We start from the raw sequence: 13,573 nt of genomic DNA, 5'->3' as shown, positions 1-13,573 counted from the left end.
ACCTTTGAGGACAGCCCTCCTTGAGTGTTCGGAGTGAAACCGCTGGTGCTGCCGCCTGTTCTCTGGGCCAGTTCCTGCTGCTGTCCCGGTCCGATGCCGAGTGTTCAGGCTGTAGATATGGAGCAGTCTGTGCAACGCTCTGCTCGCCTGAAAGCACCCGTGTTTTCATGCTGTAATAACCCTTTGCCCTTCCCCTGTAGGTTTTGAGGGACTCTACAGCCCTGAATGAATGACGCGGTGTCGCCAGGTGTGGAAGGAAATAAAAGCCCAGAGCAGCACAGTGACTTCCCAGAGGCCACGCAGTAAGAACACAGCAGAGCTGAGAGGGAAACAGCTCATTATCTGTTGCAGCCCCTTCCTTCGGCCTCCCGACGGGGGGAAGGCGGCAGCAGCGCCGCTCGGTTTGCCCGGTGCTCACAGGGTGCCCGGGCGGGCTGGGCAGAGCTGTGGCCCTAGACATCACTGTGCAAGGGCTGTCCCTGCCCGTGCGGGGACACGATTCCCTGCTGTGTCCAGAACGCGCTGGAATATCCTGGGACACCCCACGCTGCTTAAAGAGCAGCTCCCTCACTCAGTGGTGCTGAGACACAGGACTTACCAGCTAACACTGCTAACTCGGAGATTTCCACGATAGTTTGTGGGTGAGGAATGTGTTCAGAGACCTCTGTTAGCAGCTAGGGCAGCATCTAAGAGTGTGGCTTTTTGGTTTGTTTTTGTTCTTTCACTATTTTCCTCCTACTTCGAAGTACATTTACAACATAGTTAATTTGTCACCTGACCACAGCACATGATCTGTTGGAAAAACTATGAGTTTAGGTGTCTATTGCCAGAATTTGAGCTCTGGGCAAGTCTCTGCAGAAGCCTTCTCCAGGCTGAACCCGGCTCGCTGGACGCGGTCTGTTTGTGAGCTCTGGCCTTATCTGCCCTTCCATCAAAGCAAACAGGGCTAAGGCACCAGCTTGGCACGGACTGTCGGTGCCCTGAGTCCAGGAATTCCCACCTCATTCCTGGCCAGGCTGATGAACTGAACCCTGCACATGGTATAAATCCAGAGTAATAGTGACCTTGGAGCAATTCCCCTGGATTTGCCCTTGAGCAGGTGAGGTCAGCTCTAGCCCAGGACCTTCTGCCATTACAAAGAGCTGCCCCTAGTTCCTTGGTCACAGCCTGGGATGCGCAAGGCCTGGACACCAAAGCCAACAAAGTGGCTCTGTCAGTCCCCAGGGGCGTGTAGCAATGTGGCCTCAGCAGCCCCGTGCCAGCCTCGTGTCCTTCACTTGAGGTTGTGCTGGGTCTCGCGGTGCCGGCGCAGATCCACCTTGCGCTGGAAGCCCTTGGCGCAGAGCTCGCAGCTGAAGGGCTTGAAGCCGGTGTGTTTGCGGCTGTGCGTGATGAGGTTGGAGCTCTGGCTGAAGGCCTTGCCGCACACCTGGCATTTGTGGGGCTTCTCTCCTGCAGGGCAGAGCAAACAGCAAGATACATCTTAGCACACCAGAGAAGAGAGGCAGAAATGCCCTTCCACGGGCAGCTGCACTGGGCAGCACAGTTATACATGGGCACTAATGCCCAGCCCAGCATCTCCGCATGCAGGAATTGTGTGTGTGCGTCAACATGATGCACTGGGATTTGCTTTTGCTTATTGCGAACGCTTTGTCTCTCACCAGTGTGGATGTAGGTGTGTTTCTTCATGTCTGACTTCTGGTGGAAGCGCTTGCCACAGTACTGGCAGGGATAGGGCCGTGTGTCCGAATGGATCAGGAGGTGAGTAGACAGCGTAGAGGAGCGTTTGAATGTCTTCCCGCACATCTTGCACTCAAAGCTTCTCTCCTGTTCAGGAAAGAAAATTGTGGGATGTGTGACAGAGCCCCAGAAGTGTAAAAGCATTGAGAATAGCAGGCTTGGGAAGCAAATCTACTCTGCTCATGGGCTGGTGTGCTAAGGACAGTACAAAGAGGATGAAAGAAATGTTACTTGTGGCTTACACGTTGTGGTCCAGACTCCGGCACCTTGTAGAAGGTGAGGCACAGAAGAACCAGTAGGAAAAATCCTCCCCAACCCATCCAAGAAATTCTCAGGGACCGTCTGAGATTTTTGACCAGAGATCTATGGTCTTCAGAGTTCCTATCGCTCTCTTTGGGTGATGCAGGAAAGCCACCACGTTTGTCATTGCAGAGCTGCTGCTTCTCTTACAAAGCAGTGAGTAACAGGCAAGGTCTGAGCGCTGGGGAGCCCCGGAGAGCCAGTTCCCGGCGGGAGGCCGCGCACCTGGGAGTGGATGTTGGTGTGCTGCTCCAGGCTCACCGCGTGCCCAAAGGTCTTGCCGCAGACCTCGCAAGCGAAGGGCCGGCTCCCGCTGTGAGACCTTCGCACGTGGACCTCCAGTCCATGTGGAGTGGAGAATACCTGGAAAAAAGAGTAACTTGGCGGTGATTTTCCATGGGGCAGCTGTGTCTCCATCCTTGTTTCAGCAGGTACCCGTTTGCAGCCGTGTGCTTGGCGACCCAGCGATCCCCGTACGTACGTGACGGAGGTCAGCACGAGGGCTCCGCGCGGCGACGCACCTTGTTGCACTTGACGCAGTGGTAGGTCTCCGTGTCGGCCGCGTAGTGCACGCTGTAGTCCAGGGGCGGCTCCGCGCTCGGCACCACGTGGCCGCCGTACAGGCTCACGGGGCGCTCCAGGAGGGCCGACTGCATCGTGGAGGACATCTGGCGGAAGCCGTACGGGGAGTGGAAGGCATCCCAGGAAAAGCCGGCTTTATAGAAGGTGGGAGTGCTCGCGGGGTTAGCGCCGTCTGGGATCTGCAGCCCTGGGATGGCCATCTCTGAGCATGCGAAGGAGAGGGAGAAATGAGTGTCTTGGTGTTGCCTGCAGGTGGGCACAAGTGCAAAGGCTCCCCAGCCACCTTATCCCTGTCTAATGTCCCGTTTGACCTTGGGAAGGAGTCAGTTACTCGGTGTTCTTTGATTCAAATCCCAAAGTTCCTACCATGACTTTTGATTTCAACCCAAAGAAAATTTAGGGGAGAGGGGATGCTAAGGGAATATTAACCCCCTATTAGTTTTACTTCATGTGGACACCTGCTTTCACCTGTTCACCATAGAGTATTGTGACTGTCGGTGTTGAAATAAGAACTGTCATTCACCAAAAATCCAGACTGAGCCATCAGGGCTGCATAGGCCAGTCTGATCCTGGCCTCTTTAGTGATTCTGGTCCTGGGTACCTGCAGCTGAAGGGCCTGGCAGCATCCTGCTCAGATACTGGGCAGGGACACTCTCTTCCTTCGCTTCGGAAGGGTCCCTTTCTTCTTTGGGAACCAGGCATCCTAGGTCCTGTTTCTTGATGTCTTCCGGTGTCTTGTCTCCTATGGCTGTAATCACAGTAATGTCATAGTTAGTTCATTCCATCTGATAAGAGAAGAGTCTATTAAGGTGGCTTGTGTGCACATGCCTGAACTCGTGCCTGGGTATATGTGTCTGCACAATTCCCTGAGTCAAAACCTCAGTAGATTCCTTATTTAGTCAAAGCAAATCAATCCAAGAGGCCACATGCCTGTAAGAAGCATTTCCCCATTTAATACAATTTTCCTTTATTAAGGTAACTAACAATCATTAACTCATTAACCTCCCCACTCCTCCCATCAGATAGTTCAAAGTTATTAAGCTGAATTTATGGACAGCCAAGCAGGGAAGCAGAGAAGGGAGATAACTGCTCACACAGTTGCAAGGGTGACAGCAGAGCCTGGTTGCCTCCTGCCCACACGCATGTTTCTCCCCGCCTGTCCCAGCCCTTAAACAGCCCCACGAGCTCTCATTACGAGTCAGCTTTATAGTATATTGTCTACAGGTATATGGTATATAGTATATGGTCTATAGGTCCAATGCATGAGCCTTCCTTCTGCTTGTGCATGGAGACGGAGCGGGGCTGCTGGGGGCAGGAGCCATCTGTCCAAACCTCTCGTGTTCCAGAGGGACATTGCAAGCGGCCAACAGACGATGGCAGGAATCAAAATTAGAATGTCATCTCCTTTCTTCCTTAATCAAAGTTACCATAGGCCTGGACTCCAGTTCCATAGTAAGGGCCAGAACAAAGGGTCAGTTGATCCTACATTTGAATAAAGCAAATTTGAATGGGGCCCAAAGGCAGATAAGTGCCCCAGCCTTCTGCTGCATGGTCAACTGGATGCACACAAGTGGCCTTGGGCAGAAGGAGGCTGGGTTGTGTTAGCAGAGCACAAAGCAGAGGCCCCTCGTGTGCAAGGGGCTCCTTGCACGCTCAGTGTTAGGGTTGAAACCTTCCTTGCAGATCATCAGGGAGCAGCACATGGAGGCGGAGAGGAGGATGTCAGCCCGGGGTGCACACGGGCAGGGAGCAGAGCAAGTTAGACATGGGGGTGTCACAGCGAGGACACTGTAGGAGCCTGGCAGCCAAAGTGCAAGCGTTTTCCCACTGTTGTTTGCCTCAAGTTGGCCGTCTTTCCCAAATGTAGGTGAGCACAGAGACCTGTGTTAGAACCGAGAGGAGGTTGAGTGCTTGGCAGTCCTTCCCGGGAAGGAGGACACGCAGTGGGAGATCTGTTTGTCCTTAGATTGACATCCTGGTGTGGGAGCCCTTAGTTGCTCTCCAAGCCATTAATCCTGCTCTCTTAGCTTATCTATTGAATTATTTATTTGCTCGAGTGTATTCTTACAAGGAATGACTCACCAGTGAAGGGAGAGGTTCCCGCGTCCCGTGTGAAGATCGGCAGGTCGTCTTCCAGAGAGCGGTGCTGGTGGTAGGTGTGAGCCTTTTTGCTCTTCACCAGAAAAGAACGTGGCATTTTCCATGCACTGCCTGGGCAGAAACACAGAATAGCTGCGGGTAAATCTCTGTGATCCATGGGGTAATTTCTCACTCGTTCCCCCACAGCAGCAGCTTCGCATTCAGCAATGATGAGAAATAAAACCCTTCTGCTGAGAAGGTAATTCATGTGAAAGGTCCCTCCAGCCAGTCAAGTGGCTGCTTGTGGATCTCAGCCTGGGGAAAACACAGAGCTGTGCAGGGGGCTAACAGGAAAAAATATTGCGAGATAGTCTTTGTGCTGAATATAGAGACGGGACTGCAGATCACTGTGTAGTCCATAAGAAAATTAAGCCTCAGAGTCTACCCCTAGGTTGAGGCAAAGCATTGGTGATATCTTTATAATATAAGAGGAGAAATGGACATGTTTCAGTTCAGTGGGATGCTACAGCCCCAGGCTTCTGTGGCAGAGACACTAGAACCCATCGTGTGTCTCTTGCTGTTCTTCACTCTGGCTACAGGACATGGTGCAGATCCAACACTGTCATCCATGAGAGAACAACACAACGGGGAGATTGGGGAGATCACCCGATCCCTGCTTTTAGAGGAGCCTTTCGTAGGGTTTGTACCCTACCTAGAGGATTACAACCCCAAGCCATGATGTAGGCTCTTTTGTGAAGTTGCTGCACAAATTACTATTATGAAAACAACCTAAATATCAGGAGAGATGCAGTGAAAAATCCCAGCAGCCTGAATATGTGGCGGGTTTCCTCCTTGTTGGGGACAGCTTGACTATTTTGTGTTCTGGCTGACAACCAGCAGAGCAGAGGCAAAGCAGAAGTGCTGGGTGAGAGAGGTTACCTTTTGGATCCGACTCAAATATCACAGACCGTTGAAGTGACGGGTAAGGAACAAACATAAAATGCTGAAATTTAATCACACAAAATTCTCTTGCAATGCCTCTCGTTATCTGTAGTGCCCAGAAGGGCGCCCGCCCGTGCCCGCTCCCCACGGCCGGTAACTGTCCCGGTGCAGACAGCAGCACGGCAGTGCCAGACGGGCCTTATTTGCATGCCCATTTGCATTTCCCTCTGTAATTGTTTGGGATAATGGCACTAAAAGCAAATTGAGCTATATTTCACATGAAAAGTCAACAGCAAGTCCTGGTTCTCTGCAGATGGGCAAGTCTCTTTACTTAGGCTTGTTTTTTGTAATAACAAGTACCGTATACTTGAGCCATTCCCAAGAAGAGCATAATTTGCACCCGTTAAACAGGAGTGATCTGAAAGGACAGAATGGGAATCCCAAACAGGGAGAGATGGAAAAGAGGATCTCAGCTACCTTCTCTTTAGGGTTCCAAAGCACCTGCACTTACACCTATAAACGAGATCTAGTTTCATAGCACAGTTCTGGTTTGTTTTAAGGTCCCAGGGCCAGATTTGCAGTGGGGCTGAGGCTGCAGACACGTGTAGAACCTGCTCACCAAAGCCTGGAGCAGACTCCCAAGCCCCCCTGTTTCAGTGGGGTGAGGTGCTCACCCACCTCTGTGCTCTTAGAGACCCCATTAGACATTAGCTGCTGTTATTAACCCGGCCCAGGATTCCCACTGTTTAAGATACGACTTCAAGGATAAACCTTGGTGTCTCTAACTGTTTTTTCTCCTGAAATGCCTCACCTGTTTTCCTAAGTTATCTTCCAAGAAATTTGCCCAGGACTTGAGATGAATATGAGAAAACGGAGGCCAAGACCAGATTTGTTAAATTGCTGTTAGGACAGAGCAGTACTGGGCTGGGACCAGAAGTGTGAGCTTGCAAGAAGCAGCTCCGGATTACGCCGCTGGGTTTACCTTCCTGCAACTCTCCGATGAGGCTCCTTCTAAGCACTGCAAAGTGCATCTCTGCCTGGTGTAAATTAGAGGATAAATGAGAGGCCTGGGAGCCGCTGGCACGAGGCATCTTGCAGTGTTGATGGTAGTGCCCTAGCACTAAGAGCAGCCCCTATTTTCTAATGGCAGTTGCAAGTAGGTACACAAGAAGCAACGGGGTTTTTCTGGATGTCAGATTTGGTCCTGCCCGTCGATAAGGTCTGCGCTGGGCACAACGATCCCCAACGCGCTGCAGAGCGCTGCGAAAGGAAGTCACTTCCCCCACCCCATTTTATAGAGAAAACAGGAACTGGGAGCCCAGAGCGTAGTTAATTAACAACTGCATCGGGCTGCGTTTGTGATTCACACGACCAAGTTGGAGGAAAGCTAAAAGCACAGATTGTGCAAGAAAAATATTAACTCTCCATGAAACTCAGATTATCAGTAGCGAGCGATCAGCTGCTCCTAGCAGCTAACCAGAGGTCACAGAGAAAGCAGCGCTGCAGGAAAGAGACCTGCTACATCTGCACCAAAGCTCCCAAGATTTAGCTTCAAACTTTGCTACAGCTTTTTTTAATTACTATTTTTATTATTTATTATTATTTTTCTCCAGGGATCTCTCCTTTCCATGTGTGTTCATTGCTTGGGCAGACTGACTGCCCCAAATGAACCAGCTTGGCATTTTGTGGATGCAACACAGAATCAAAAATCAGCATCCAGCTAGAACTGACCCCTGGGATCAATTCCCGGGGGATAAGAATAGCAGGATAACCAGCAGGAAAACAATGTTGAAGTAGTCGCCTCGAGAAAGCGCAGACGGCGCCAGCATCTTCCCTTGGCATCTTCCAGGTTCCTACGTGGCCAGTGATGCTCTCTGGAGTGAAGAGCTGTTGGACCATGGAAGGCAGTGCAAAAACCCCAAGGAAACGGGGTTTGCAGGTGACTTCTGATTTCAGGATCCTGATTTCATTCAATTCTGTGTTCCTGACAGAGCCCTGACTCCTGCTCTAGTGCATGGGAATTTGTAGTACCCCAAAAATACAGGATGAGGCCCTTTTTCTTCAAAATGGTAACATCTTTTTAAATGTTCTTTAAATGATTCCTTCCGTTGTATTCCCCTGTATTCCCCTGCGTATGTGGGGACAGATATTTGCAGGATTGTGCCACGCTGTATTGGGAACCCAATTTGCAACATATGCTCCTTTCTAAAGCTGACCTTCGTTTTCCTCTAAGCCCTTCTAAGTTCAGATAACCCCATTTTCAAGTTTACAGGGTTAATTGTAAAGATAAAAACATTTTTTCCCCGCTACACTAACAGGAGATACTTAATCATTACAATTGATATATATGTTCATATGAGATCATCTATTAATAAAGTCTTAGGCTGATTTCCCTCAGCTTAATTTGTATTTTAATCTTAATATTTTATTTTTCTACTCTTTCTGGAAAAATAGCTACCAAAAATAAAGAATAGTTTGTCCTTCAGAGGACTATACTTTTGAAGAAAAGCAACATGAAACAAAACACAACCCATGCCTGGATTTTTCTTAAGAATCTGAGGAAAATAAGAGGTTTAATGGACTCCTGACTCTTTAAATATAAAGTCAAATTCAAAAAGAATTTACGTTCTTTCCAACAAAGTTGTCTTCACTAGTGCACACTTCCAGCACTCTGCCTACTCGGGGCAAGTGATTTGCACTTCTTTTAGTGGAAAAGTTAATATCTTTCATTCTTGTGGTAAAACTGGGCAAATGGATGTTATGCCAGGATTAACAAACTCTGGTGATAATTTTGTCCAAGAAGTGGAATAAAAATGCTTGTACATCTGTATTACATAGCAGGGGGGAAAAAAGGGTTAGAATACAATTATAGCCCTATTTAGGAAACTCATTTAACTCCTAGTGAGGGCAGGAATGCTGCTGGCTTTACCAAGCTTTGCTTTAGGCTACCAAGGATAAACAGACCTATATGGCACCTTTTAGCAAATCCTATAGCCCTTAATGTACACAGGCACTTGCCATGAGAGCTTGCCAATAATTTGTTTTCCTGCTTAATGCACTAAATCAACCTGGTGGTATATTATATGAGGGGTGTCTATATATAGCTAATTCCATATGCTAAGAATTATGTTACAGTAATCCGCATATTCTTAAGAAGGATGGGGAAAAAATGTACGTTTGAAGCAAAAATTCTAAACCCGAGAGAATAAATTCTCAGCTAGTAAAACTGGCATGCATTAACTGGTGTCAGCAGAGGAGTGCTGTTTTCTGAGTTTAAAATCCTAGCCCTTTAAAAGAGCAATTAAAAGAAAAAACATAGTATATCCTTAGTGCTTAAGAGCAAAGTCTACATCTGCTGCATAGCGCTCGCTGGGACCCTTGTACCTGACAGCATTGTCACATCTTTTCTGTTTTCTTCTACTCTTATCTTCTTTTCTATGTGCACGTGTGAGAGTGAGGTATACGCTATATAGTTTTAAAAGGTCTGACTAATTGAAGTTAACCATTATCATAAAACAGTCCTCAGGACAAGTGACTGACGCTGTGGAACCTGTTATATATTTGCAAACACAAGCAAAGAATAAAAAAGCTTATAAAATATATCAAAGGAATGAATTAAGCAATTAAATTAGAAGTGTTTAAAAGAATAAATAAATCACCTGTTTGGGGGACTTTGCTTTACAGGATTCGCCTTGAAATCTCCCCAGACAAGCCCCCAGCGAGGTGTCTTCTTCTCTCGGGGCTCCTTCTTCCACTTTTTCATTTAGTCGCTGTCTGGTGAAATAGATACTTCTCTTTTTTTCTCTCTGTTTTTTTTTGCCCCTGTTCCCCTCCCTGATTTTTCAATCTGATTATTTGTGTCAAAATCTGGCGGTGAAGAAACAGCCAATAGAAAAGCAGAGCCCAGAAAGTATTTGCTTATCAAAACTTTCCAGGACTTTGAAAACTTGAAGAGAATTCACGATGCCCAGCTCTGAACCCCGCCGTGGCACCCTTAACTCTCTGGGACAGCCTGGCTCTCTGCAGCAATATTCGTCTGTCATGTTGACAGAGCGCTTGACACAGGGAAATAATGTGCCGAGCAGCATTTGGTATCTGTTGTTTCTTTTTTTAAAAAAAAAAAGAGGGGAAAAAAGAAAAAGAATAGCTCTTAAGAAACCTGTATTTTTACACACATTCATCTGCGCATCGTATCTTTCACAAACAGGGGCACCATCTGTCCCACATGCACACACTCGCACACTTCGGTCTCATAAACAAAGCCATCTAGCACATATGCACAAAATTGTTTTATTCCAGAATGTATCTTTTATCTCTCCAATTTTCAGGGGGAAAAAAGGGAATAAATACTTGCATAATAATAACTGAAAAAGATGTAGTGTAAAAGCTGTTGATCAGCCTTCTTTTTCTTAGGCATATGTATGTGCAATCCATACATATTTTACATTTTGCTCCATCTATATTCAGCTGTATATAGGATATAAATAGATTTAAGAAAGCTCATTAAGCCAGCTCATTAACAAGCATCTTTCCAAAAAGCTCTTCTGCTGAAGAACAATAATAAGAATTTGCACTTCTATCACTTACTTGCAAAAAAAAGTTCAAAATGGATTTGAAAATGTGAAATAATGGACTGCTGAAACACCCTATGAAGACAGGGTGTAAAGAAGGAAGATAAAGCAGAGGTAAAAGGACTTTTCCCAGATCACCTAATAGGTTTCCAACTAGGAACAGGAGCTGGAAAGTCTGCAAAAAAAGCAGTGATTTTCTGAGAATCACTGACATAATTCCTATTTGGTGAAAAACAAGGAGGGCTGATTTTCCCTGATGCTTGCAAAAAAATAAAAAGCAATTATTTGTTTTCACCTATCTCCTATGCGTGATGGCATGTGCAGTGTGTGCCCTGGTCCTCCTCTCCTGCCCTGGCAGCGTCTGCTGTGCCAGGGAAGATGCGATGCAGCAAAAATGCCCTCCTGGAAGTTTATAATTTAAGGCAGCATAGGCGTACACCTGCAGCTGCCGAGTGCCAAGCATCGCACACGTCCCTGGAGAAATGCCTTTACATCGTGGAGTTTTGCTGCTCGCCGCGAGCCACCAAATGCGTTTTCCCAACCGTTTATCCAACCCGTTTCCTGCAGCCGGCTGCCCCGGAGCGGGACGGAGCGGGACCCCTTTCCTCCTGACAACCCAGCACGGGGCAGGCACCGGGAAGGCAGGACCGGCTTCGCCCCGTGCCCTGCGCGCGCTGCGGGCCGCTGCTCCCGGTGCTCCCGGTGTCCCACGGCCCTGCGGGGACGCGCGTGTCCCGCTGTCCCCAGCGCTCTCTGCCGGGACGGCCGCGACTCGCAGCGCCGGCGCTCGCCGCGTTGCCCAACGCCACCGGACAGCCTGTGCAATGGCCCTTGATGCAACTCGGCGATAGGAGCGGAGGTTTCACCCAAATTGAGAAAGATTCAGATTTTGATCTTAACCCCGCTGTCATTTGCTCAGCATAATTAATTCTTGTTGCTTATAGAAGCAAACAACCCCCTCTTCCTTTCCCCCCGCTTCCTCCCCCCCTCCTTATTTATCTAGCTGGATTTTGCATGAAAGAAACGTTCCCGGAGCTTTGTGCCAGCAAGCTGATTTGCATCCTCTTAAACCCAGGCATTTGAGGGATTACATTTCCCGCTACGAAAACAAGCGTTGTAACCGAAAACCAAAATGTACATTGCAGCTTCTGGGGTTCCTACGAAGAGAGTTACAAGAATTAAACAAAACAGGAAAACGACAAGCTGCTGAATGGACCGAGATGTGATTTCATGAAATATCAGAGCCAGCTTCTGTCAGCCCCCAGGAGCCATAAGGTGGAAATGGCTGCAGTATCTGGTGCTTGGACTAGAGATGGGAAAAGCAAATCGGCCACACGAGCCCTACAAAAACTGGCTGTGCAAAAAAGCTAATAATGGTCTGGGGCAAAGCTCTCCTGCTGCTTATTGCAGGATGTCCCAAAGAGCACAGTCCTTTGGAGAAGGACGGTGACTACATCTCCTAGTTTCAGTAAACTTGGCAACTACAAATAGAATATCTCTATTAATTGATCTGCTGCCCCAAGTAGCCACCACCTCTAAAAGCACAGATAAAAGGCAGAAACTGATCATTAGGATTGTGGGCACGGGTATAAAGAGGTCTTTATGGACTGCTGGTGTTTTCATGACAGCAGAATGAACCAAGACTTCTGGCCCCACAAGGGATGGGGCAACGGTGGGGCTATTTTACCATCCTTATCTGCATGAGCTGATGGAAGCCCAGGACAGGCACCTCCTGTGCTCGGCTCAGCTCTCGTTTCACCCTTTCTCCCTTTATTTCAGCAGGTCCTGAGGGACAAATAGCTGCAAAACAGGAGTGCAGTCGGAGAAGCCATCGCGTTGGCTTGTTATGTGCTCACTCTTCCCCAGATTTCTCTTTATGGCTCCTGTTAAACTTATCGCCTTGCCTCTCCACCGGAATCTAGAGCAAAAGGTGATTTATACAAGCTGAGGGAAAAAACACAGGGTATCGGATACAGGATATTGCGCTAGAAGGACCTTTGCACTGACCCCATATTGTCATTCTTACTTTATATTCATCTTACTGCTCTTTTTTCCTGCTCCCAGTTCTTGTTCCCAGGATCAGCAGGGAAAGGAGGGAACCACGGGGGCTCCTTTGGGCTCTTGGAGGCTCTTGCCAGCCCTGGCCCGCGAGGGCCGTGGTGGATGAAGGGCTAATTCTGCCTGCAATGGAGAACAGTTTAATTGTGCCTTGCTGCAAGGGCTTCGTGCACGTCACCTGCTCCAGGGCATCCTCATGGGTACACTGAATATAGTATTAATTGTATAATTGAATAAGCAGGGTGATTATAACACATCGCGTCCATCCTAGCTCAGCCCTCTTTCCTCTAAGCACTAGCAGCATCCAAGTTTTCCTTCATCATTTTTACCGTTACAGTATCACAGTAAAAAAAAACACTAATTGCTTCCAGGGCTTTTCCAAGGCTCTAATTCCGTTTTTTTTTTTTTTTTTCCTCTTCTCTGTGGCAGATTTAAATAAACACATTTCCACAGCGTGGGGTGGGGGGGAAGGACCAGGGCTCAGGCCAGGCTGTATTAATATTATGTTAATATTAATTGCAATGTGCCAGGCAGGATCGGATCAAAACGACACTCGTGACCACGAGAAGCACCGGGCGCCCAGCAGCCCGTGGACCGAGACACGGAGCCTGAGGAGCCTGCCTGCCAGAACGCCCCTTCTTGCCTAAACTGTGTGTTTTCCATCAGGAAAAAAAAATTAAAAAAAGGCAAACTCATGCTTTTTTGCAATGAATGGATGAGGGAACGTCCCAGAGTGGCCGCGGGAGGGCACGGACCGGGGGGACCAGCTAAAGCACCGGGACCAGCGCCCGCCCCGGTGCCGCCGCCGCGGGCCTTGTTTACCGGGCCCGCCCGCGCCGCCCCGCGCCACGTGACGCCGCCGGCGGCGCCGCCTCCAGGATCACGCGACCTGGGCGCGGGCCGCAGCGCTCCCGCGCGGAGACCCCTCCGCCCTGCCGCGGGAGGCCCCCGCCGTCCTCCCCCCGCACCGCTGCCTCTCCGCTCACCCTCCGCGGGGGCCACAAGGGCCCCTGAGAGGGCAGAGCCCGAGCGGGGCGGCGAGGGGCAGCGCGGCGGCGGCGGCCGCGTTGGGGGCGGGGGAAGGGGTGGTGGGGGGGTGTGGAACTACTTCCTCGGGCGGAGGGATCCGAGGGGAGCGGAGGCCGGTGAATGGCGGGGGGAGGGGGAGGCAGGGCCAAGATGGCGGCGCCCTGTGGGCCGGAGGAGCCGTGAGCGGTAAACAGCGGCGGGGAGGCGCGGGAGAGGTGAGTGCGCCGCGCCCGCAGCGCCCCCCGCGGCGCGGGGCCCGCGCGGAGCCGGGG

General features: G+C 49.5%; 1 protein-coding gene across 2 annotated transcripts; it reads right to left on the bottom strand.

Moving 5' to 3' along the window:
- Positions 1-1,273: 1,273 nt before the first annotated feature.
- Positions 1,274-9,566, bottom strand: GFI1B (growth factor independent 1B transcriptional repressor). Of its 2 annotated transcripts, XM_010212450.2 has the most exons (7): positions 9,303-9,566; positions 4,705-4,833; positions 3,224-3,370; positions 2,562-2,824; positions 2,266-2,403; positions 1,662-1,827; positions 1,274-1,452 (listed from the first exon to the last, which is right to left on the bottom strand). In XM_010212450.2, the coding sequence occupies exons 2-7, from the start codon at positions 4,817-4,819 to the stop codon at positions 1,274-1,276; spliced, it is 1,008 nt and encodes a 335-aa protein (XP_010210752.2). In that variant the 5' UTR covers positions 4,820-4,833; positions 9,303-9,566. The 2 variants fall into 2 exon arrangements, with proteins under 2 accessions (XP_010210752.2, XP_088381427.1); XM_088525301.1 differs by lacking the exon at positions 3,224-3,370.
- Between the last annotated feature and the right edge of the window lie 4,007 nt (positions 9,567-13,573).

The sequence above is a fragment of the Tinamus guttatus genome, unplaced genomic scaffold (genome assembly GCF_059628265.1).
Source record: "Tinamus guttatus ecotype Peru unplaced genomic scaffold, ASM5962826v1 Tinamus_guttatus_pri_ptg000226l, whole genome shotgun sequence".
NCBI classification, from domain to species: Eukaryota; Metazoa; Chordata; class Aves; order Tinamiformes; family Tinamidae; genus Tinamus; species Tinamus guttatus.
The sequence above is the reverse complement of the archived record's forward strand: the minus strand, read 5'-3'. Positions and strand labels throughout refer to the sequence as shown.